The sequence below is a fragment of the Phascolarctos cinereus genome, unplaced genomic scaffold, assembly GCF_003287225.1.
Source record: "Phascolarctos cinereus isolate Bilbo 61053 unplaced genomic scaffold, phaCin_HiC Scaffold_9;HRSCAF=440, whole genome shotgun sequence".
In the NCBI taxonomy this organism is placed as follows: domain Eukaryota; kingdom Metazoa; phylum Chordata; class Mammalia; order Diprotodontia; family Phascolarctidae; genus Phascolarctos; species Phascolarctos cinereus.
The window spans coordinates 5,137,141-5,164,105 of NW_027556402.1; the positions used below are offsets into that span (position 1 = coordinate 5,137,141).

The window sequence follows — 26,965 nt, forward strand, 5'->3', positions numbered from 1 at the left end:
CATTTTCTCCTCAACTCGTCCTGATTTGGATCATGGTCTTGGCCAAAGACAACCTATTGATTTTCCCCTCTAAGATGCTGTCTCATTTTGTTGGGGGGGGCCCTGCCTGGTGGTGAGAGTCCAGGCCTCTTGGAAGTGAGCCTGTAGAGCCGGGAGCTTCAGACATGTCGGAGGGAGCTGCAGAGAGTTGTCCCAGCCCCTCCTCTGAGCTGAGTCCAGATCCATCTCTGGATGGGCTCCCCTCAGCTGAGGCAATGCCAGGGGCCCAGGCTGAGGATGGGGGAGAAGGGGCCATTGTGGGCCTGGCCATCCCCTGCTGTGTCTGTCTGGAGGCTGAACGACTGCGGGGCTGCCTCAACTCTGAGAAGATCTGCATTGTGCCCATCTTGGCCTGCCTGGTCAGCCTTTGCCTCTGCATCGCTGGTCTCAAGTGGGTGTTTGTGGACAAAATATTTGAGTATGACACCCCTACTCACCTCGATCCAGGAAGGATAGGCCAGGACCCTATTACTGCTGTGGATCCTACTGCTGCCTCTACCATCTGGGACTCCTCAGAGGCTTACCCCTCACCTTCTTTCCCTGGGGACCACCGGGAAGCCAAGGGCCAAGTACAGGGTGTTACAGTGCAGGGCGGCAGTTCCCGAGTGCCCTCTGACCCTTTGGCACCACCATCCCCACAGAACCCTTCATTAGCCTTCTCTCTGCTGCCTTCTGCTGCACCCTCCTTTCCTCTACCCACCCAGGACTCTGAGGGAAAAGCACCTATGACAGCATCACAGCCACCAACCACTGAAACGAATCTCCAAAGTGCTACAAAAGTTTGTAAGTAAGAAATGAAAATGAAGGGGAAGAGGAGAGAGAGAGAGAGAGAGAGAGAGAGAGAGAGAGAGAGAGAGAGAGAGAGAGAGCATGCTGAAGGGAGGGGAACAGAAATTATATTTTCAAAGCAAATAGTTTTCCCTCCCCTTTTCTCTACATTTTAAATTGCATTTCATGTTGACAAAGATGCCTGGGCTGTTGCTAAAGAGTTAGTGGGAGCATTTTGTAAACTCTTGGGGAAAAAAAATGAAGAACATTGTGTGAAACAATGCTGGGAGGGCTTCATGAAGCAGCAGCAGCAGCCCTCTGTGGCCAGAGATCCTACCTTGCCAGGAGAGGCTCTCTAAGCACCTTTTGTGGGGTATGAAACATACTGAATAGTAGAGGGCAAGACTACTTCCTGAGTTATGTGGGATAACTGGGTTCCTTTTACATCCCAGAGAAGATGCTCCATATTCCCGAGTTGGACTTGAATGCTCAGTGAGCAGGCAGCTTTTTGATTTCTTTTTCCCTGGTGCTGATTTCCTCTCTCTACCTTCTGTTCACCTTCCTGGTACCCATTCCTGGCCAACATCACCTCTGCCCTCATTGTCTTTTTCATTCAGCATGTGCCCTTCCCCCCCATCTTAGCAAGGATTGACTCTGTTGCCCTTTTGGTTCTGTTGCTAATTCCTCTTGTTAACTTCATCAAGTTCCTTAGCCAGTGCCTAAGGCTCCTTGCTGTCTCCACCTGTACTTTGGCAGCTTTTGCTTAGGAAGTGCTTTTGTTGAATATTCAGGGTACTGCATAGTTCTGTCTGTGCTTTCTCCAGTTAGGCCAGTCTTATGCGATCAAGTGTTTAAGAAGCTGCCTTGACAGACATTTGGGCCCCATCCTCCTGCAGGATACCTAGGTTTTTTTGGAGATGTGTCCTTTTAGTCTGTACCTTGATTGCCCCAGTTCAGTGTAACAGGCTCTGAAAGGCGCTGAGCCTCTGGACGTAGGCAGAAAGCCGCTGTCCAGCTGCTGAGTAGGCCCACTGGCAGCAGAGGAAAGGTAGACAAGGATGAAATCCTGTGAAGTCACTTGGTCCTAAACTTTTGCATGAAAAGAAGTTTCCAACAGTTTTCTGAATGTATCTCTTGTCTTTTATTTCTGTCTCTGAGCTCCACCCTTCTTTGGGATGGATAGGTATTTAGTAGAGAAAAATGAGAACAAAAAAAATCTCCTAAATCTAGTACTTATATATTCCCTCAGAGTTGTTTTTTTCCCTTTCAGGAAGAAAGGGAAATGTTACTATGAAACCCTTCTTTCCCCCACCCCAAACATCAGGGAGAAAAATAAAATAACTCTGCCCCTCCCCACACACATACCCTGAGGATTTTGTTCAGTGTGAGACAGAGCGGCACCAGCACAGAGAACTTAGTTTGGCTGTTGTGAAGTCTCCCTCACGTTCGCTTCACCAACACCCATTCTGGTCAGAGACAAACCTACTGAAAGGCTTGTTTTCCAGGTACCATCAGAAAAGCAAGTCCTTTTGTGCAGACACCACTTTGTATCTCCCTCAGATCCCCAGAGCACCATTAAAGGGCTGACAGACATCACGACATCCTCAGCCTCTCCCACCTGGCCACCAGATGCGACAGGCTTGCCTGGAACAAGCCGTGCAGTGCAGAGTGTGCAGATCCCAAGGCAGGCACAGTTCCGCATGGGCGGCAAGGTTACTCCTTTGTCTCATGTGAAATATGATGCTTCAGTGAAAAGATAGGGCACCTTTCTGCCTAGAGTAGGCTGGCTTAGAGGCCAGGAGGCAAACATGTGCTCCCTGGAAGGACCCTCTGAAATGTACTGAGTTGAGTTTGGGGTATTTTAAAAAATACATGGTTTATTGATTAAGACCATGGAAAAAGTACATAATAAAGGATAAAGACATTTTTCTTGAAGGCAAATCTCCTCCAATGGAGTGTCATAAGTTATTATACTTCCCATACAGGTTTTATGCCTTTCTCCAAGGGATGGAGATGGATTTTGATCACATTCTCATTCATTGAGAAGATTTCTAGCTCCTGAGAATAATCCTTGGGTCCAGAGCTGGGCTACTGTGAGGTTATATCATCCCATTTTAGGTTTGGGCAAGAGGCTGAAAGTGATGGCTGTGAAAGAATTTATTCATTTTATTCATCAGTCATGTGCCTACTATGTGTTAGATGCTCTGATAAGTGGTGGTGATGCAAAGAGAAGGAAATGGAAGAGTCCTTGCCCCCAAGGAGCTCCCATTTGCCTGGGGGAACAACTTACACTCATGAATGTATACACACATATGCATATATGTGTGTGTGTGTGTGTGTGTGTGTGTGTGTGTGTGTGTGTGTGTATACATATACACACACACACACATTTGCATTTATATCCCCAAAGTAAATACATACAACCCTATGGGAGAATTTACCGACAGCTTAGGGGTGGGGGAGGGTCAGAAAAAGCTTAATGTGGAAAGTGGCACTTGATCTGAAACTTTATTTAAAAAAATCCAAGCACCACAGAATAGTTGCTTAGATTCCCCAGGTGAAGGATTTGATGACAGTTGCCCTCCTAGATACGGCACTCTCAGTGTGGACAGTTGCTTTGCTGCCTTTTTATTGTGTCTCTAAAAGTTAGCTGGTCTTAAAAACCATCCCACTTTTTTTTGGGGGGGTGATGCAGTGCTGGGCCAGCTTTCTTTTCAGGAAGGAGGTGCTAGTCAATCCTTGCTCTTGTTAATGTTTGTTTACTCACTGTTGAGAACATCCTCAAAAGCAAAGTCGCTCTTTCTGCATTTCCTTGCCTCCTCTCTTTGCATCTGAGAAAGCTTTGTTTATTTACATCAAGGAGAGGTGTATATCCTTTCAACTGAGCTATTTTTGGCTAGAAGTGAGTCACAGGCATCATGGTTCAGAGTGAAGGATTGCTCAGAAAAGCAGCTGGCAGTGGATTTCTGAACACTCCTCTCCCTGCCGTTCTTTTTTCTCTCTGCCTCAGCATATTCTGTTCAGAGCTATTGCTGTCAAGGTCACTGTATGTCGGGGGCTAATTGATTCATCCTTATCCTGGAGACAGAGAGAAGAGAAGAGAGACAATCCTAGTAAATGTGTCTGCTGTGTTAGCCCCCAGACTGATTTACCTTCTCTGATGATGGCTTGTATTATATCAATATTGGAATTACTCCTTTCCTGCTTGACTCGGCTTCCCACTCTAAATTACAAGCTTCTCTCAGCTTTCTTGCAGCAGAAGGCAAAATAGAGCTTTTCAATTTACCCTCATGTGTGGTAGGCTTGCCAACCTCCCTAAGGTAGATGGTTCCCTTTCACAAGCTCCTATAATGTCATGCTTTCATCATATTAGACTGTGTAGACACACAGAGCTCATGAATACTAATACAGTGCTAGAATAGAGCTAGGCCTTTTTTCACCTTCAGGGACAATTTCTCCACATGAGGTCAGTCCCCTAATGGCTATGTTTCTACCCTGCACTGATGGCCACATAGCCAGGATAATTGTGGACCTTTCCTTCTGCTAACCGTCAGGAAACATTTGACTCCTTCATCTCTTCCTCTGTCAGGACCTTGACACCTTTCCTTCTTGCCTTTGGAATGGAAAATATTGAAACCTCTTGGAGCTTTGGAGCTTGGGGAGTGGGGTGGAGATAAATCAGGGTAATAAGCAGAGTTGTAGTGAAGAAATTACGATGCCACCCTAAGAGAAGTGTCTCTTTCCCATGGACTGTGGATTGCTCCCTGGTCCCTGTACATACCCTGCTCTCTACATTCCTACCAGGCCTCAGCTCCCATACCTTTGCACCATATCTTTCTCTGCACATTCTGCTCTTCCTTCAAGACCTCCTTCAATTTTCATCTTCCCCTTGGATCCTTCCCTGATGGCCCTCCTTGCCACTCCCATGAAAGGGATCTCCCCTTCTGCCACTTCTTTATGTTTATGTCACCCATACATCATGATCCTTTCTACTTCTCTTTCTCCCATAAATGAAAAATTCCTTGGGATGAGGGGCCTTTACCCCTGAGCATACTAAGTTATTAGAAATTGTCAAATGAATGAATAAATGAATGAGATCTTTTGGGAATCTTGGTCTTCTTTTAGAGGCATCTAGGTGGAACCTAGCATGGCACACAGAGCACTGAGCTTACAGTCAGGAAGATCTGAATTCAAATCTGGCCTCAGACTTTTACCAGCTCTGTGACCCTGGGTAAATCACTTAATCTTTGCCTGCCTTAGTTTCCTTCATTGTAAAATGGTGATAATAATAGCACCTACCTCCCAGGGTTGTGGTGGGGATCTAATGAGATCATATTTGTAAAATGCTTAGCACAGCACCTGGCATACAGTATGGGCTTAATAAATGTTCATTCCCCCTTCCACTTGTTTCCTATAGGCCTCTGGGTTTCTCTTGATAATAACATTTTTGGTGCAGGTGTATTTTGGTACTCAACCTGGGCTGAGTAAATGTTTCTGCCCAACTGACTCCAACTTTGACACTGGAAAAGGCCCTGGGATGAGAGACAAAGGTCCCAGATTTCCATGCTACGTCTCATTTTTCCTGGCTATGCAACTGTAGGTAGCTCCTAGCCTGCCAGTGTTTCTGATTGCTCATCTGCGGAAAAAGGACCGTGTTCATTGCATTCTCTCCTTCAAGGGATGGTCATGATACAATTTCTTTGTGAAACTTAAAAGTTCCAGAAATGGGAGCTGGTTTGATTCATTCCCTGATTCTGGCTTTGTTCCCTCTTTGGACTCTGACATGGAGGATGTGTGATTAGATGTAGAGTGGGTCCCTCAGACTCCGTTCATGCAGCAGGCTGCACTCACGTAAAGCAGTGGACGTGGGGGCACAGCTTCTGTAAGGGGAATCCGTGACCTGAATCTCACATGCCTTTGCTCATTTGCCCTAGCAGCATGGCATGAATTATTATGGTCATTTTTTTAAATGATAATCAGAGCATTTTTACAATTCCCTGTTCTGAGTTTTGAGAAAGAGCTACTTTCCTCTAAAAGGGTCATTTATCACAAATGTTTTTCTGTGCCTCTGAAATTCATGCTAAGCATGCTTGCACGCTAAGGTGCTTCTGCAGATACTGTCTTGTATAACCAGTTGCAGCTTGCAAAGGGCTCTACTATTCCATTTTCTCCCCTTACAACCATCCTATGGTTCATAGGGCTGTGATTATTATCCCAGTTTTACAAATGAGGAAATTTATGTCCAGTGAACATTCACTTCTTCATGTCGAATCCAAGCCAAATCAACACACATTTATCAGGAGCCTGCTACTTGCAAGATCCTGTGCTAGGTGCTTGGAGGAGAAAGCTAAGTTCAAAAGGCCCACACTTTCTGCCTTTATGTAGCTTTAATTCTCTTGAGGGAATTTTATACCATGTGCAGAAGTCATATAGCTAATGAGTGATAGAGGCAGTGCTTGGAATCAGGTCTCCAGACTTGGACCAGCCCTGTGCTTTTTCCAGGAAATCACACTGACTCTCCGAAAGGGGCCCCAGTCCCTGCTTCAAAGAAAGACTATGACTGTCCATCTTGACTGTCACCTCTTAGTACAGGCAGCTGCCTAATTGTTTTGGAAAGGTACTTAAGAGAGTATTTAAAAAGTGAAAGAACTCTAAATTTTTTTACTGCAAAAGAGAGTAGGAATAATTGTTTTCATTCTATCCATAAACATATCCTCAAGAGTCCTGCTTTTGTTATTCCAGAGTTATGGACTCAAAGACCTTCTTTCACTGGATATGAGTGGATTTTATTAATCAATTTCAGTTCTACAACAATGGGAGTGTTTTCTGTCAAAGTATTCCTGTTATAATAAGGCCAGTGGTTGGAATACCACAAAAGGATGAACTTACCAAAGGGAATGAAGCGAGAAGCCTTCTAGGTGGAAATCATCTCTACTTTAATAAAAATATGGTAGATTTGCTGTAGGCACTTAGGTCCGCCTCATTGCTCAGATGGCCTGAGAAGTATGTGCTTTAGGATGGAGTGGATTCAGAGGCTTTTATGAAAAATGAATGTTTCTCTCGTATTTAATAACTAATTATTGTATTAGGACCAAGATTTTTCCGTTTTCTACTTTCTCATCCAGAAACTCACCAGTGTGGGAAATCTCTCTTAGAGATCTACCCAGGCCAAGATCTAATAAGATAGTAAAATCAATTCTAAGTATGGGTTAATGGGTGTATTCCTGCTCACTGTGTTTGCCCAGACAGACCTAGGGAAAGACCTATTATCAAGACAGGTGATATGGAAATCGATATCTCTTTTACCAAGATTTGAGTGACCTAACTCATGTACCCCAAGATAGCCCACCTCCCATAGTGTTAACCAATCAGCTGACTGCCTTCCCTCAGGAACACCTCCTCTTCAAAAGGCATCTAAACTGTGACCCCACTAAAATTAGGGGTCTTTGGTCTAAGAAAGATGGCCAAATGACCATGCTTTTGTTAATAACCTGCTGGCCTTATTAATAAAATGATTAAATTAGCCAGAAACTATGTCTCTTGAACTTTTTTGGCTAAGGTGGAGAGATGCTGTTGGACGTTATAGTATTGGATAAATGAAAATGAAAGGCTTCTTTCAAAAAATATTTTTCATCTTCCTTCAAAAAGCCAGTGGAATAGACATCTAGATGGGCTCTGGGTAAATCAGTGTCTTACTTAGTGCTCTTCCTTTAGGACATTGTTAGAGTTCTCCTAATTGGGTACTGGGCCTACAAATGTCCAGCCGTGGAGGACTCGACTTCATGTACTTCACCGCCTCTACTCCTCATGAGGGACTTAGCCAAGTCAGTTAGCCCATCACTTTTCCTCCTCTATACAATGGGAATGATAAGCTATATACCATTTTCTTCACATTTCTCTTATTCTTCTACCCTAACTCCAAGTGCTTTTTTTTTAAACTTTAAAGCATTACAGAAGTAGAATTATTACTGTTGGCATTATGTAATGGTCCAGTAAGAAAAAAAATGTTTTTACATCAATTTCATTTGAAACATTCTATAACTGAAACCTAATCTTGTATCCGCTAGTGGGCCATGATTTTCTCTGGACCTTCAGAGAGGCACTAAACAGGGTGCCTCTGGTGGTGATGGTGGGCAGTGTGGTTCATATGTTTGTGGAGGCAGGCATCCAGGTGCCAGAGGCCTTTCAGCTGCCACCTTCCCTCATGGCATATGGTCCATGGCCATGTGGGATATGGACAACATCTTATTTCACTATTCAAATTTCTCCATTTCCTCCTTTCTTCTATCTTGCTTACTGTCTTCCCAGGTATCATTCCATTTCTCTTACTGATTCCAAGCATTTATGCTCCCCTTTCTTCTCATTTTATCCCAGTTCTTACTCCTCTGACAGATTCTTAAGAGTATAAGAACTGTATCATACCTTAAATGTCAAATCTAATTGCTGCCCCTACTCCTGTTGTACAGATGAAGAAGTTGAGGCTTGGATGCTTGGCTCTTGTGCCAAGGTACCAGACATTCTAGATGTCCCCTGGATAGTGGAGGGAAGGGGGGAAGGTAAAAGGGGAGACCTTGGCCACAGATTAGACCAATGCCAACCTGGCACCTTTCACTTTGTATTTGGCCCTTTGCAGTCCATGTTTAGAATGTTGCCTTTTCACACAGGCTTACTCAACTGGTCCATCAAGGGAACTATTCTACTATGCAGCGCATACCCAGAATTTAGCAATACATTTGATAAGGTTTCTTTCTAATCTCAAGGTGGGGGGGGCAGGAATGAGAGAAAGGGATTGGATGATAATAATTGAGATGGGTTTGGAATTGCTTTGAATGGCCACACTCCAAGATGAGATGTTAATAGTTCAACATCAAAATAAAAGGAGTTCTATAGTGGAATATAGCAGGTATGTATGTAGGGTCCTTTTCTCCTTGTTTAACATTTTTACCATTGAATTGGATAAAGGGACACATCTATGTTGCTCATCATGTGTGCAGATAGCACAAAGTAGAGATGGATGCCTAGCACCCTAAAGGACAGAGGCAGAATCCAAAAAGAACCCAAGCAGCTAAAGCATTGGATCTAAGCAAATAAGATGAAATTCAATGGATATAAATGTAAGGTCTCATACTTAGGTACAAAAAATCAGTTCCTTAAGTGTAGGGTGGGAGAGGCATGGTTAGATAGCAACTTGTCTGAAAAAGACCTGAGGCATGCAGTGCACATATGAGTCAGTAGTGGAATGGGATAACCAAAAGTCTCCTGTGATCTTGGGCTGCAGGAAGCGAAGCTGAGCATCCGGGAATAGAGTAACGATGGGTCTGTTGTTTCCTGCCCTGGTCAGGTGTTGGCATCAATTCAGGTTGCCAGAGTTTAAGAGGGCCATTAGTATGGTAAAGGGATTGGAGTCCATTTCATATGAGGATTTGTTTGAGTTACAGGAAGTGTTCAGCCTTGAGAAGTGGAAGCTAGGAGGTAAGGAATAGATTTGTTTTAGCATTTGAAAAGCCATCTTATAAAAGAGGCATTAGACTTGTTCTCTATAGCCCAAGAGAGCAGAATGAAGAGCAAAGGAATGGAAAATGCAAGGAAGAAAACACAGGCTTAATGTCAAAGTGTGTGTAGGGAAATGCCAACTACTTCCTAAATTTTTGAGCTATCCAGAAGTGGAATTGGCTACCTTGAGAGGTCGTGCCTTGTACTTTTCAGGGGTCTTCAAACACAGGCTGGATGATGGCATGTCAGGCCTGTTAGAGGGGTGACTCTTGGTTCAGGGTTGGACTGCAACTCTGAATAAGGTGATTCTATAGCTTTATAACTTGTTTCCTTAAGTAACAAAATGAGTTAATGCTCTAAGGAGTTTGGGATCTCAAAAATAAATATGATTTTTTAAAATGGCCTGCTGCAAGAGCAGTAGACTGAGACATGCCTTGATTGTCAGTTCCCGGTGGAGCTTCCTGGGTCAAAACTCCATTTGGCTCTGAAAGTCTAGGAAATCTCAAAGCCCATGGTGTTCGGGATTCCCTAGAAAATGAATCTTCAGGATGGTTTATCAGAGTTCAACCCTGCTGTTCTCAATGGTCCTTATTGGAACTACTCAATGAGATTGGAATTTTATAGCTTTGCCCATCAAATTACTCTGAGGATTAGATCCTTAAAGGGAGAAGAAATAGGATAACATGTAATGCCATACCTCATACATTTATACAGAAAGGAGCATCCTTGAATAAAAGGAATTGCTCATGGTTCTTTAGTTTTTCATGTCAGTGACCAGAGGAAAAGAGATTAATTCATTCATAGTACAAGAATGATCAGTCTAAAATCTTCTTCACTGAGTTGCTGTGGTTGGCTTAGGGGGTGGCTCAGGGTCATGGCCCCTGTGAATATAGTCTGCATGTATTTTCCATGCTTTCTGAAATAGTCTGTGCAGTTCTACAGGGGCAAAACTTGTGATGGAAATTATAGCATGCGGGAAGTGTTTCTTTAGTCAATGCAGAGAATCACGTTGGTTTGAAATGATTAAAAATATAGTTTCTCATTAGCCTGGAATAAGTCATTGAATAATATGCCCAGGAGGACCTGATATGCAACATCATTTGGTTCCAACAAGTGCTTCTAAAAAACAGGTGTCCATTTGTATACTTAATTGATTTTTTAAAAAAAGAACTATTTTTTAAAAACCAGACAAATTAGATAAAATTAAGAAGCTTGAATAGTGATAAAGCCAATACGTTAACAGCTCCGGCTCCAACAGGGAAACAATTGTGATTTGATTAGCCATCACAAGGATAGGAGGGACACACACATTGAATGGCATCTGTTTCCAATGCATCTTGGATTCACTTCTAGTGAGTGCTGGGTTGCCAAATTAAAAAAAAAGTCCCATGCTTCTGGCAAAATGACAAAACCATTTAAAAACAAAACATCATGGATTAAAAAATGATGCATTTGAATTTTTATAGCAGAAACATAATGAATAAAGTTTCAAAAAAAATAAACAGTTAAATAATACATTTTGCATTTTACAAAGCCATCCAAATCAATATTTATTTTTGCCCAACCATTTCATCTCATTTTATCAATTCACTTTTCTTGGTACTCTTTACTTTCACACACCATTATTTCCAGCCACACCCCAGATACCCACCCAGTAAGCCTTCTTCTGTGATGGAAAAAGAAAAACCCAACAATTAAGTAAGACATAGCAGTCTTTACAGTGTATGTAACATTCTGTAGCCATAGGCCCCTATATCTTCCAGTGAAGGAGGAAAGTATCTGTTCTCATCTTTTCTCTAGCACAAAGATTAATCATTGCCATTAGACAACATAGTCATTGTGCACTTGTCCTAATTCTGCATATTGTACTTTGCATCAATTAAGATCTCTCTTTTTTTCTGAATTCCTTGTTTGTTGATTCTTACGGTACAATGAAATTCTGTTATTTATGCATATGCAGTTTATTTAATTGTTACCCATTTAATGAACACTCACTTTATTTCTAGTGTTTTGCTACAAAAAAAATGTAACTATGAATTTTGTGCGTATATATTTATAGGACCTTTTTTTGGATTTAAAAAAAAAATCTCATTAGGTTACATATCTATTCAGATCACAATACTTGTCCCAATCATAAACTATCTGGCAATTGTATTTCTCACTGAATAAGTCAGTTGTGGTATTGTTAAATTGGAAATTAAATTCATCTAAAATATGAAGCATTTTTTAAACATCCTTTTACCAAAGTAATATCATGATGTGAAGACAGGATGATTAATTTAGAGCTGGCAAGGGCTTCAGGGGCCAAGCCCAATCCCCTCATTTTACAGATGAGGAAACTGAAGTAGACATGTTAGAAGGTCCTAAGGACCTGGACATATTTGTAATGTGGGCCCAGTAATGGATTTTGTAATTTTCAGCTAAGGAACAGCCCACCAAAGTTTAATGGCTTAACATCTATTTGCAAGGCCCCATGATACTCCCACATTTCACTTACCAATGGATGTAATCATTTGTCCCTCAAATTCTTCAAACCACTTTGGTTTGATTTTTTCTTTTCTTCAGCATACTTTCTCTTACATTGTAATTGTTGTACCATCTGTCTATCTTCCATGAAATGATAAGGTCCTTGAGAACGAAGTCTGGATCATAGCTTTATTTGAATCTCTGGAGTTAAGCTTGGGGTCTCCCCCTAACTTTGGGTGGATTCTGCCTGTCATGGATTTCATGCCCAGTCACTCTAGTTTCCAAGTCCAACTTGGTTAGTCCAAACATCTCACTTTGTGTGGCTTCTGCACATGTATATGTTCCTGGGTATGTGTCCTGGGAGCCAGGACTCAGAAAAATCTGAGGATCATTCTTATGGAATCAGGGGTCCCAAAGTGAATCCACAGAATTCTCCCTTTCCTCTATGGCTTCCATTGCCCAAGTGCAAATCTAGGATCCTCGGCCCAATTCAGGCTGCCCTGTTGCATGCCTTTCAGCCTTTAGAAGGTGCTAATACTATTTCCTAATGGATATTGACAGTTTTGAAAGACTTCTCTTGTTAGCTTTGGGACAATATTCTTTGCCGTTTCTCCCTTTTGTGTTCAACTGAACACTCCCTATAGGAAGAATTATGGAAAATGAAGAAGAGTAAAGCCACATTAGCCCCTGATTGTGGGGAGTGGGAATCTTGGTTTTTATGGAAAATAAGGAAAATATAAAGTATAATCAGAACAATCACCAGGTGAAAGGGAAGAACACTTTAGTGATGATGATCATAATTCTTGGATATCATTACTAATAATAACTGTATAACTCATTTCACAGGAACATTGTGCAAAAAGTACTTTGTAAACCAAAGAGTCCTCTGGAAATGTACCCCAAGAATAATAACACGGTTCTCCTGATCGTTAGCACTTGATAGTATCTCAAAAACTTTTGTGAAATGATTTTACATCTGACGTCTCCTAGAAGCCTAACACAACCCTTTGAGGAACATAGAACATATTTCACTGCTTCCCATCTGTGCAAAAGGTCATTCACTTTGTCTGAAACACAGAGTTTGTGAAGAGGAATAATGTTAGATAAAGCTAGAAGAGTAGATTAACACCTACCCTCTTCTGCCATTGAAGAGGAGGGCATTGCACACCTACTTGCACAGTCATTTTTTTCCTTAGAGGTGGTTCATTCCCTTGAGTTTTCCTGGGGGACGTCCTCTCTAGTTTACAAAGTTCCTAACTGAGATGCCCATTCTCCTGCCCCTTGGTAACCACTCAAGTGGTGTTTGGTGTGTAGCAGGAATCTCTTATTGCAAAAGGTTATTGAGGCTTTTGGTGCGGGGAGTTCATCGAACTGTTTAAGAATAGTCTCATCTGTCTAGGAGGTTGGGACTAAAATTGAATGGAAAGGGAAACAAAGGGAAAGGAGTATGAATGATTATGAAGAATGACTCAGTAGGACAGAAGTATGGGGGAGGAGGGAAACTGCTATCCACAAAGTACAGGCTCATATACTTGGTGTGTGAATAAGCAATTGAATTATCCAGCACATTCATTCATTCAACCAGCATTTACACAGGGCCCGGTATCTCTTTGCATTTTCTTCAATGCACCAAATAGAGAGTTAGGATAGCAAGAGGATTGTGCTCATGTTTTCAAGGAACTAATTCTCCTTATTGTTTGTTGATTAGTGAGTGAGTGAGTGAGTGTGTGTGTGTGTGTGGCTTGATAACCCACTAAATGATCAGGTTTACTGAAACTTACATTTCTCCATAATTGGATATCACTATAATGTTTTGGAAGATCATGAAAATGGAGGTTGGCCTATTTCTTCTCATTGTCATTCTTGGTGATTTGTTGATTAGAACTTGCTAATCTCTTTGTAGAAAAGGAAGCTAATAAATGTTCCCTGCCTGAGGGTTAGTCAATAGTAATGGATTTGCTCCAAATTTCCAATTGTAAATTATATATCCATTCCTCTGATTAACTGTTGTGTTTGTCCTAGTACTCAGCCACAGTGCAGGACTACAGGATCATTGTCAAAAATGGTGTCTGTCTGATAGTCTCTGGAATTCCCAGTTCATCTTCCATGAAAGGTTTTGACCCTAGGACAGCATTACAAATTGATTATTTTTGGCTTCTTTGAAATGGTATTGCTATGTGGGTGGCTACACCTTAATACATTTTTCCAGAGTGAGTTTCATTCCTTGAAAATACCAATTTTGAAATAGAGTGTAACCGTAGAGTTTGGAGAATGCTTCCCATGATTGTATTTTCAACATCCAGTCTTTTCACCCATGTGCACTTTGGGTGACATATGTGCTATGTGTTAAGGAAAGCAATTTTTCATGATTAAAAAGGAAATCGATAGATCAGTGCATACAGTCTACTTTTGGTAAATGAAAAGATAATATATTAAATCTCTTTGCACTGTTTAAAACTCATTCAATCACTTTGTTGTAGCGCTAGATGCAAAGTGACCTTAGAAGAATAGACATTCCAGTTAGCACCACTTTGCATAATGTCTTCTTTTTTAAAAAAAAGTATTTAAATTATTGATTTTTAAGTTGATTCTGGCAAGCAATTAGGAATCTGAGAATTAGTCAGTACAAAAGCTTAACAAAGGCATGGAAATGCCTTCAATGGTAAAGAGGCTTTGTGACAGTGAAATAACATTGATATTTGAATCTGTAAATCTGGGTTCAAATCCCAGCTCTGACATTTATTAGCCATTTCAACCTGGGCAGTCACTTTTTATCTCTGATCCTCATTTTCTTCACCTAGAATAGTAGATTAGGAATTGGAAGAGATCTCACTGATCATTCAGTGAAATTCCCTCATTTTATAGGTATGGGAAATGAGGTAACTGAGAGCAGAGACATTAAGGGACTTGCTGGCTTACCATACAGGTAATCAGGTGCAGACCTGGACTTTGATCCAGGTCATCTGAGTCCAAAGTTAGAGCTGTTCCATCATGCTAGGCTGTTTCTAATTTTCAAGGAACAAGACAAGGTCTTATGCTTAGCTGCTTGAAAAATATATAAACCTTATAGATATATTCATTCATACAAGGAGAAATACATGGTCTCATCCACCATTGTTCCTCCCACTAAGTTCCTTGCTTTAATTTGCTAAGTAAATGAAGAAACAAATGCATTTACTTCCAGAAGGTCAGCTCTATGCAGACAATTTCACAGCCCCTACATGGCCTATGACTGTTAGGGGCTGTGTGGTTTTAAAGTGAGTTTAAATAAAAGGAGCCTTTGGTACATGCTTCAATCTAAGCAAAGGAAACACCAGTTACCTGACCCCCAGGCACATCCAGGACATCTACTCTATGCATCCCTATGATGGTAGAATTAGAGCCATTGGTCAGCGAAAGAAATACAAAATGAGAGACTAGGCTAGGTCTGTTCCATGGGCAGTTTCCATATTCCCAGGACCAACTTTAAGGGTATGTGGGGCTCATCTTTCTGGACTGCTATTGCATGGTGTATGGACAACAGCCAGGTATTCCCTTGCCATCTTCTTACTTATCTTTTGTTCCAGATCCCTATCAGCTATTTTTGTTGTATCCATACCAATTCATTCTATTTTCACTTATTTACCAAGACACAATTGAGCTCTTGCTCAGACAGACTTTTCTAGATAGGAAGGAAGAGGGAGGAAGGAAGGAAGGAAAGAAGGAAGGAAGGAAGGAAGGAAGGAAGGAAGGAAGGAAGGAAGGAAGGAAGGAAGGAAGGAAGGAAGGAAGGACATTTATAATCATAGCCAGCTTCAATATGTTGCCTCAAGGTTTCCAAAGTGTAGTAAACATGTTATTGCATTTGGTTATTATTAAGGATTTACTATGTGTCAGCTATTGTGCTAAGTGGTAGGGATACATATCCAAGCAAACAAGACTCTTATCAAACATACATGCTAGGGATGGAAGACAACACCAAAAGGCAGTGGTGTGTAGGCAAATGCATAACAACTGACCCTGGGTATCACCTGGGGGAACACTTTCCATTTTAACCTGCATAATGAACATTTTCTCTACCACTTTCTGAAATCTATTCAATCAAAACAGTAAACTAAGCCCTGATTGTAGCATTTGCTGATTTCTGATGTCTAAATTGCTAAAATGAAATGCATAAAGGGGAACTAGAAAGAGATGGATGGTAATATGGTAGGTTAAAAGGAAGATTCCAGAAACAGTTCTGGTGGTAGCAAGGCGATGCATGGCTAGGGTCTTTTCTAAAATGGTGATCCCATGAAGGAAGTCACCAATGAGGAGATGACAGCCATAAGGTGGATGTTTCTCACAGTGGCATTTCGGTGGGTGAGAAGGAGACTGATCCTGAGAGAGGTCATATATTATTTTTTGTTTGCAAAAGTCCCAATTTTAAAAGGAATTCAATTTAGCTCAATGCAACAAACATCTCCTAAATACCAAAATAAACAAGTCAATTTGCTAGGGGTTAAAAAGACAAAGATGTAAAAAAGTCACAAGGTCTTTGGCCCATGGAATTTGCAAATTAATTCTGCAGAGGGCAGTGAGATGGCATTAAGACAAACTCACAGACTTGGAGAATTCTGGGGTTGGAAGAAACTTGAATTGCTATCTAGTCCAACCCATCTATGGAAATGACCCTCACTATCACAAAACTGGCCCTTGGTAATCTAACTCTCTTTTTGAAAGCATCCAGTCAGGAGAAACTGACCACCTCCCAAGGCAGTCCATTCCCCTTTTGGACAGCTCTGATTATTAACATTTTCCCCAGCATCAAGCTTAAATCTGTACCTTTGTGTCTTGCATCACTTGCCCCTGGAATTGGCCTCTGGGGTTAAAAGAACAGGTCTAATCCCACCTTTACAAGAAAGCCCTTCAAATATGTGATCACATCAACCATGTTCCTCTGAGGCCCCTCTTTAAATAGAACATTCTCTCAACTCATCCTTGTTCAGCATGGACTCAAAACCCTTCATCATTTGCATCCATTAGAATGTGAGTTCCTTAAAGGCAGAGGTTACATTTTTTTCTTTTTTTTCCCATCTCCTGCTCTTAGCACAATGTCTGGCATATAGTAAGCATATCATAAATGCTTGTTGACTGACTGACCATCCTGGTGACCTTCTGATGAACTTTCCAGCAGCTTATCAGTTCTATTTGTTTAAACTGTGATGCCAAGAAATGAATGCAATATCCCCCCTCTGGTCTGAGCAGGACTGAGTTCAGCAAGACTGTCCCTTTCTTATTCTTAGAAGCCATCATCTTTCTTAATATAGCCCCACTAGACCCCACTAGCTGGCGTAGTTGCAACATGACTGTGCTGACATTGCTTGAGCTTGCAGCCCCCTAAAACCTTCAGATCATTTTCAAATGCTTGGAGTCCTGCCATCCCCATCCTGTACTTGCTAAAATATTGTTCTGAACCCAAGTGTAAGATTTGCCATTTATGCCTATTGAATTTCAAGTTTCTCCATTTCAGCCCTGCGTTCTAACCTGTCAAGACCTTCCTGGCTCCTGGCCCTGCCACCTAGCCCATAAACTCTTCCTCCCTGCTCTGGGTCATCTGCCCATCTGATGACCAATCCTTGTCTTTACCTAAGCCTTTGATTAAAAAAAAAAAAAAGCAACATGGAGCAAACAGAGCTCCTGCTGCATCCTGCAGGACATATGCTTCAATTTACTATTGAACCAGTAATTACTATGTGAGCCCAGTCATTCTGTCACTCCCATATCTATCTTAGTTATTATGTGGGGCAGCTAGGTGGCACAGCAGATAGAGCACCGGCCCTGAAGTCGGGAGGACCTGAGTTCAAACCTAGCCTCAGGCACTTACTAGCTGTGTGACCCTGGGAAAGTCACTTAACCCCAATTGCCTAAAAAAACCACCAAAAATAAGTTATCATGTATATGTGTTTATCTTCTTCACAAGAATGCCATGAGATATTTTGTCAAATGTTTTACCAAAATCTGGTAAATTCTATTTATGATATTGCCCTGACCTACTGGTATCATGACTGCCTTAAAAGAGGAAATCACTCTTCCAGCATGACTTGTTCTTAAGGAAGCCATGAGGGCTTTTGAACCCATTACATCATTTGCCATCTCTCTGATGATCTGTTCTCACAGCCCATATGTTTTCCTAGAAATCAAAGAAAGTCCCATTGCCATTTGATTTGTGGACTCTTTCTGTCCTATTTTTTGGGGGGCGGGAAGGGATGATGAAATAGCATTTGCCCTTCTCCAGCCCTGTAGAAACTTTCTTATTTCCCATGGTCATTCATATGTCACTGATGGTGACTCAGCAGTCTGGTTTGCAAGTGCTTGCCATGCCCAGAGATAGACCTCATCTGGGCCAGGTGACTTGAATATATCAAGACAAAATGAATGAGTGTTCTCTTGTTTTCTATCTAGCCTTATATTGGGTGGTGAGTCCTTGTTAGGCATTGATGTCATTTCTGCTACAGAGATGATTCTCCTTCACTGAGAAATGAGAAGCAAAAAGACAACTGAGCAACTCTGAGAAATACATATGGGTTATGTGTATAAGGGGATGGGGACAGAGGAGAAAACCAAATGGTGTGCAGTCTAAAGATACTTGTGGGGGAAGGTGAATCTTTCATCAACTACTGAGGAAGAGGGAAGGTTTATTGACCCATTCCAAGGGGATCTTAGTCAGTAACATTAACGCACAAGGAGACATCAAAGGGGACAAGTGGAACTTAAAGCAGTATAGTGTTGGCCAAAGAATAATGAGGATAGAGTCAGATGAAGAAGAAGCAAATCCCAGGTCTTCCGTTTACTCCCTGTGTGACATTGGGCAAGTCATTTTCTTTCTCTGAGCCTCAGTTTCCTCCTTTGTAAAATGAGAGGGTTGGACTTTATAGTTCTTGATCTGTGATCCTGTGATCCTCAGCTCATGAATATTCTTGGCTCTTTTCCTTGCTACACCTGGGAGGTCACATCTGTCTTGGAAAGTTTTGGCCCTGTGGGGCCTTGTTGCCTATAATCCTCCAACCTTGTAACCCTGAATGGCTTTCTCTGATCAAACCTCAGTTCCCTCCCTTCATCCCTCCTGTGTGAAGTCCACAGCCATCTTTGACTCATGTTTCCCCCATTCCTGAGACCTCTGTGTTTGCCATGAATACCCAGCCAAGATCATGAGGTTATGCCAGGTTTGTGAAGTCTTGGGCTGGCTGGGCTTGTCCTTGCAGAATCCATTGCTGGTCCCTCATGGATCATGGCATCTTTGCCCCTTCCTTCTCAGCTCCAGCTATCCCTGTTTTCCCAGAGTAAAAATGAAGTAAGTGGGTATTAGAGAGGCTTTATGTGATTAGGGCAGGGTGCTTAAACCTTGTTTCTATTCTGCTGTCTGCCTCTAAGATGCCCTCAGCCTCAGCACTCTCCCCACTGCCTGCTTGGCATGCTGGGCTGCCTTTTGGAGCATACACAGATGTAGCTGCAGAATGGGTGATTGACTCTTCCATGCAGTTGGGCTTGCTGAATTATTCATGTAGCCATAAGATGGGAATAGCTTCTCCTAGGTCCTGAGTAGTGATGATGGGGAGGGAGGAAGGAAATAGCAAGTCATAAATATCCTGCCAGTGTTCATTTTTTTCATCTGCTGGCTAGGTTAAAAGCAAGCCTTGAATTGTGTCATTGCACACAATCTTCTGCCCCTCCCCACTGGACTCTTTAATCACTTGATAGAGCTCAAGCTGGGGGATAAGATTGATAGGATGTCTTTTATCCATGCACAGGGAATCAACCAGAGTCTGAACACTAATAATGGTGATGGAAATTCCAAGGATTTGTTGGCCCTTTGGGCTGGGTCTTAACTGCCTTTGAGATCCTGGAGAGATTGCACCTACTATGGAAGGTCTTCAGTGACAAGTCTGTGTGTTCTCTGAGGTAGTACAGTAGTGGAGGCTAGAGCCTAGGGTGGGGTGGAGGTAGAAAGGAAAGCTGGCTCACCTTATCTGTCAGAGATGCCGGAAAGTCCCAAACATCTTCCTTTTCATCAGACACTTTTAAAGCAATCTTCCAGGGTAAGTGAGATTTCCTTCTCCATCGTGTCCTCTCCCCCAAAAGATTTTTAGTAACTGAAAATTAAGAATCTGCTGCACTGAAGGGAAAAAAAAAAGGCACCGTGGCATGGGAGAAATACCACTGCTGACTATGTATTCAGGATTCAGGAATACAAGAAGACCTGTGTTCAGTCCCACCTCTGACATTTAATGGCTATGTGATGACCAGGCAAATGCATTTACTACTCTTACCTCATTTCCCTTGATAATCCAGAGGGAAGAAGTCATGCTTACATTCCTGGCCTCACGTGGAAGTGGTAAGGATAGTGCTTTTCAAATCTTAAAGCTCCCCAGGAACATGAGCTCTCATGCCTGCCTGTTAAAGAGGCAGCTAGTGGCACAGTGGGTAGAGTGCTGGGCCCCAAGTCAGGAAGCCCTGAGTTCAAATGTGACCTCAGACACTCACTAACTGTGTAACTCTGGGAAAGTCACCTGACTTCTGTTTCCCTCAATTTCCTCAACTATGAAATAAGTATAATAATATCACTTGCCTCACAGGGCTGTTGTCAGGATTAAATGAAACATTTGTGAAATGCTTAGCGCCCTGCCTGGACCATAGTGGGTGCTGTATAAATGCTTATTGCATTCCCCTTGTGTGAAGATACAGAAGCAAGGCAAACAGCTCCCAAACAGGGCTACCACTCCTGATGAGCAGCAAATGGTCAGAGGAACTTCCAAGGCTACCAGTGATTGGGACTTCTCACCTGCTTGCCCTGGGCCTGGGCATTAGCGTCACAATCCTTTGGGCTTCTAGCTAAAGGATTTCTTTTCTTTCTGTAATAATGAGTTTGATCGGTCTTTGGCTTTCCTAGAACATTCATGGCTTGTTTTTTTCTACCTTTTCTGATCAAGTAAAGAAAAGACAGCAATCCCACTCTGCAATGAGCCTGCAAGCATTGGCTAGTTGACTGGTTTGCATGCCAAGGCAAAGTCTTCTTGAGGAGGTATTTGTTCAAATTCCCAAAGCTGCTGAACACTTGTGCTGCAACGTGGCACTATCTAGGAACCGTTGGTCTGTGATGATGTTGTACTTGTTTCTGATTCCAAATTTGGATAAGGTTAGCGTGAAAGGGTCAGTGTGTGGAATACCAGGCACATGCCAGGGTGTTCTATCATAGATGAATCCCTGGAGTGGGAGAGATTGTTTGCTAACATTTTTCTTGAGAATGATATTTCCTAATCACCTGACCTTAGGGTAAAGATTCATTTTTGTCCAGCACTGATGTAGTATGATGTGTGGTAAGGACCTGTCCTCAGAATGCCCTTTAAAGGTTGTGTTCCTCTTGATGTTAACCAGGACTTTAATATCTCAAAATCTGCTTCCTCTACTAAATTTCCTAGACCTGTTCTGCCACATTCCCTGTCCTCCTCCTCCCACTGCAGACTTTGAGTAGAAAAAGTATGTCCATACTACCTTATTCTCTTAAGGAATTTAATGTCATTTGACTTCCAAACAGATGACAACTACTCTGGAAAGCCTGTCCATAGTTCCTTCCCTGCTTACCACCTTCTTTCTTTATTCTCTCTCTCTCTGTCTCTCCCTTTCTTTCTCTCTCTTCCTCCCTCCCTCCCTTCTTTCCTTCTCTTTCTCTCTCTCTCTCCTTCCCTCCCTTCTCAGTAAGTATGCCTGGGACTGTGATGTTACAATCAAAGTGTGGTGACTCTGATGTCCTTGATAGTTCAAGAGGTATGTTATAAAATCTCTGCAAATCTTTTCCATTTTTCTTTTGTTTTCTTTTCATTTTCATTCTTATTCCCTTTGGTATGACTTTACTTGGTTGGATGTCTTGTCAAAGTAGCTTTGGACTAGCTTTGTGGTGTCTAGGTGGCACAGTGGATACAGCACTGGGCTCGGAATCAGGTAGACTCAGCTTCCTGAATTCAAATCTGGCCTCAATCACTTGTTAGCTGTGTGACCCTGGGCAAGTCCCTTAACTCTATTTACCTCAGTTCCTCATCTGTAGAAGGAAATGGCAAACCACTCCAGTGTCTTTGCCAAGAAAATCCCAAAATGGGGTCACAAAGAGTTGGATATGACTAAAATGACTGGCTTTACCATCCATTGTTTCTCTCTTACTCATGATCTTCCATTGAGCTTAGGTTCCTATAAAGTTAGCAATGGAATGAAACTTAGAAATCAACTCTAGGTTTCCATAGCTCTCATTTTTTTTTGAGAGGAGAAAAAATACCAACATTTGATTCAATAAAGCAAAATTATACCACAAGGGCTCTTTTACAATAAGATGTCTTCCATTCCTATAGCAAAATCATTCAGGATTCTTGGAAATATTTAATGTTAGAAAAGAGAGTTCAAGGACACTCTCATCGTCAGTATCATGCTAGTTATAAAACAGGTTGATGTGTGCTCACCACAAATATTTGCCAGTGTGATGGAGATCCAGGCCACAGAATTCAGATCAAGGAGGGATGCCCTATAGATAATGAGATCATCAAAAATTACTGCTTGCAATAACATTGGGTGGGCTGCATCAGGTCCTGAAGCACAGGAGAGCTCCCTACAGGAGATCACTCAAAGAAATTTGACTTGACATCCACACAAGAAAGACCAAGTGGATAAAGAATCTCTTGTCCAGATTATGATGTTCATTTGAATTTATAACACAACCAGTTTGTTTCTTGGTTGATAGGCCTGGAGGCCACTGTAACAGTTCTATTTTTTTTTTTGCTACGCAATGGGGTTAAATGACTTGTTCAGGGTCACACAGCTAGTAAGTGTTATGTGTCTGAGGTCGGATTTGAACTCAGGTCCTCCTGAATCCAGGGCCGGTGCTCTATCCACTGCACCACCTAGCTGCCCCTCCACTGTAACACTTCTGAGCTGTTCCTTTAGGAACAAGGAATGTTCTCGTATAAACAAAGTCCTCTGAGGTAACAAACCAGATTCCCAAACACCTCAGAAGCCCACGGCTGTCTACTGTCTCAGTTTTTGGTTAGGATTTGCTTGGCTGTTGTCCTTCATTCTGGAAAAGGACCAAAATGACATTCCTGTGGTATAGTTGAGGTACAGTGTCTCCAACTGTGGCCGATCAGACAGACCCATATGAGTTATGGCAGGAGTAGGTAAAATTAGACCCTATTTTATAGAGTTGAAGTTGGATGTGATCTTAGAGGTTATCTAGTGCAACTCCCTTAATATGCAGAAGAGGAAATCGAGGGCTATAAGAGTTAAGTGACTGACCCAAGGTCACACTGGTAGCAAGTGACAGAACCAGGTCTCCCGAGTCTACAGCCAGGGTTGTGTTTTTTTTTTCTGACTACAGCAAGTTCCTTCAGTTCGTAGTGGAGAACTGTGCAAATCATTCTCTGTGAAAGAAAGATAAACCTTTTATTAGTCTTTTACAGTCAGCCCTCAGTGCATTCAGGAACATTAAGCTGAAGAAGGAAATACAACTTGTGCCTTTAAAATAGTCTAGTGTGTCAACCCCTAAAGCAAAGCATTTAGCAACCTGGAAAGCCTGCCGACTAAATCACTCCGCCGCCATTCTCCCATGGGTTTCAATGAGTCTCAGTTTCGAGCAGATTAAAGCTGATTCCAAGCTTCCATTAGCTTTCCAGCCCAAATCATGAGCTAAATTGCTTTTGGCTGGAATAGTCTCCCAAGGAGTGGATCAAAGAGAGTGGGGAAGGGGGGGTGAGGTTTGTTTGTCTGGATTTGCGTTGTCTTCCAAATGGATTCATTGTTTGCTCTGTGATGAGGCACAGAACACTCACCAAAGCAGCTGGGGTGTTTAGGAAAGCAGTTATATTGGAGCTGGCTCTGCTGTTGGCCATGACTGGGTCCCATTCTTGGGACTGTGAGAGCAGCATGTCACCAGCTTGAATCACTTACAGATGACTGGGAGCCAGAGAGAGAGTTTCTTTTTTCACAAAGGAAACTCAGAGCTTTCCACTAACTCAAAATGATCTGCGCTTATCTTGGGTCCAAGAAAGAGCAACCAAGGAGTGTCCAGCCTGTCAGGTCCCACTGACTTTGATTCAATTCATCCATCATTTAATCAGAGCATACTATGGGCTAGAAACTCTGCTAATTGCTTCAGATATAAAGTAGAAAATAAAATCATCCCTTCCTTCAGAAGAGCTCACATTCAACAGGATGGGGGGAGGGAGAGAAAGGGAATATGCACTGATGAATCAGAATGTTGTTTTTACTGTACTGTGTTATGGAAATGATTGTTTTGTTCCATGAATGGAAAATAAAATAAATTACACACACACACACACACACACACACACACACACACACACACACCCCCAGCACTCCCCAAACTTTTTGGTCTCATGATCCCTTTACACTCTTAAAAATAATTTATCCTCCCTCCTCCCTCCAAAAACCAAGCTTTTGTTTATATGGGTTATACTTACTGATATTAACCATATTAGAAATTTAAGTGTATGGGTGTTATGAAATAGTTTTAATCTTGAAGGGCTAGAAACCATATCTTGAGAACAGCTCACATAGATCATATAAATACAACTGATTTGAATTTTCTGGGGATGAGATGGAGATGGGAGAGCATTAATAACTGGAAAGATAAAGGTCTTATGTGAGCAATGCTGCTTGAACTCATCTCAATCAAGTTAGGGATTTCAGAAAGGAGACCATTGCAGGCATGAGGGCCAACCTGGGCAAAGGTAGGAAGGCAGAAAATGGAACATCGTACACAGAGAATGGCAAATAAGTTAAACTGACAGGAGCACAGAGTGCATGAGTGGGAATGAATGGTGTGAAATGAGTCTGGAAAGATAGCTTTGAGCCAGATGGTGAAGGGCTCTGAAGGCCAAATGGGAGCCATTGTGATTCATTCCAGAAGCTACAGGGAGCCACTGAGGCTTCTTGACTAAAGCAGTGACATGGTCAGACTTCTCTGCCTTCGGCATCCTAATTGGCAGCTGCAGGGATGCTGAACCACACAAAGGAGAGGGCTACTGAGTGTTCTCCCAGGAGCCCTGCAGTGCCTTGCAAGGGCTTTGGCTCCTACTTGAGAGGCCTGATAGCTGGCTCTGGTTATCTGAGCCTGAAGCTAGAGGCTCTTTGTCCACACTGGAGAGGATGGAGGAGAAACCTTGTCACTTAAAATCGAAGCTCCTTCACAGGGCCCAAAGGAACCATAAATGAGCCTTTTAGAGAGCTGAAATCACTTGGTCACCATCAGCATTACTACACACAAGTTCCTCACTTGTAAAAATGCATTTTGCTCTTCCTTTATTTCACCTAAGAAATAGGCACCAGGAGAAAAATATGTCAGGGCACTATATATATCTCTTATTTACATCCTTTGGAGACACTACCTACAACCCGATGTGTGTGTGCACACATGTGCATGTATGTGCTTACCCGTGCTTTAATAACTCCATGAAATTGCATTTTTAATTGATGTAGAAAAAAGTAGGGGTTTTGAGGCTATAACTGGGCTACAAAAAGCATCATCTTTTATTTTAGTGGGGCTGAGGGAGTGATCATTCAAAACCCCAAATCCACGCAGGAAGGTGACTAGAACTCCTTTAGAGAAGCAGAAATGCAGAATGCTGGCTTCCCGCTCTCTCCTAAGCCTCTCTGACCTGGAACGGGATGGGCTTCAGCAGCTTGTGTCTTGTAGAGACCCTTTCAAGAAAGCCACTGACTTCTAGTTCCTGTGGCCTTTCCCCCCATTTCATTCTGTAATTGTTCTTGGTCCATTAAGAACCCTTGTAGTTGTTTGCACTGGCTCTCTGGTGAGCTTTCAGCAGTGGGTCACCAACGGCTTTTCTGTGACTCGGGACTGGACTGTCCTTCCCTTGGCCACTGACTGCTGTGTGCCCTTCCCATGATGCTTCCATAGCACAGTACCACCAGGTGTATAGTGCTGCCTGCTTGACAAATGCTTTTTAAAAAGTTGAATCAGTGGAAATGTCTTTACCATGCCCCGCCCCTCCCCCCTCCTCACGTAGAACACAAGAAAAACCAAGCCTATTAAAAGCAGACAGTCAAAAGAAAGAGAAAAAGAAATCTACTTTGTTATATGTTTCAAAGCAACAGCCAAGTTGTATGTACTAGAGATACAGTTTCTTGTGCAATCATCTTCTTTTACTATATTATGTTATGGAAATGCTTGTTTAAGTCCATAAATGAAAAATAAAGTCCATAAATGAGAAATACAATAATTTTTTTCTTAATTGTATTTTTTCCAATTACATCTACAGATAGTTTTTGACATTCATTTTTTATAAGATTTTGAGTTCCAAAATTTTCTCCTTCCCTCTTCCCCAAGACAGTGAGCAATTTGATATAGGTTATACATGTACAGTCATGTTAAATATAAAAAATAAAATAAGTTTTTAAAAAAGCAGGTAGTCAAACAGAACAAAGGTCCACATTAGCCATGTACTATGTGTGTGTGCGTATGCATCTATATGATATGTTATTATATATCAGAAATATAATATATGCGTACATGTGTATAGATGCATGTGGATGTGGCCAGGAATGTATCTTTTATTCTGCAGTGTGAGTCCTTCACCTCACTCTCAGGAGCTGGGTAAGATGTTTCATCATTAGTTTCTGGAACCATAAGCCATTACAGCACAATAGTGTCCCGTTACATTTCTATCCTATAATGCACTCCATCTAATTCCCGATTTAAGGGCATCTCCTTAGCTTCTCATTCTTTGCCACCTAAAAAAGAGCTACAAATATTTTTGTACATCCTTAGAGTTGGTTTTCCTTAGAATTGATCCTTTCTTCAGCCTGCCCTCTTTGAATTCCCTCTCCTCACTTCTCCCCTTACCCTCCTATTTCCCTGTTCAGTGAAACGTATTTCTGTACCCAGCTGTGTGTGTATGTGTGTGTATGTGTGTGTGTGTATGTATGTGTATGTATGTGTATATGTGTGTGTGTGTATGCATTCTTCCTTCTTTTGATCAGTTCATATAAGAGCAAGGTTGAAGTTTTAGCTATTACCAGACCTCCAACCCCAGCCTTGTTTTCTCCATCTATTTGGAGAAGTTTGGTGAAAGGGGAGCTTACTGCATGGTTTTCTACTGCCCTTCCATCTTGGCTCTGCCTCTCCACCAATATATGCTCCTTGACTTGACTTGAGTCGGTT

The 26,965-nt window shown here is 42.0% G+C and overlaps 1 protein-coding gene across 4 annotated transcripts in view; it reads left to right on the forward strand.

Moving 5' to 3' along the window:
- The window catches only part of NRG1 (neuregulin 1), a 224,298-nt gene that overhangs the window by 88,647 nt on the left and 108,686 nt on the right, over positions 1-26,965 (forward strand). For 2 of the 4 annotated variants that reach the window (XM_021008321.2, XM_021008322.2), the window contains exon 1: positions 79-822. The exons of the other annotated variants lie outside the window; for them this stretch is intronic. In XM_021008321.2, the coding sequence (XP_020863980.1) occupies positions 165-822 (658 nt within the window). In that variant the 5' untranslated portion in view covers positions 79-164. Of the gene's footprint in view, positions 1-78; positions 823-26,965 lie in introns of those variants that run through there. 4 annotated transcript variants of the gene reach the window in all.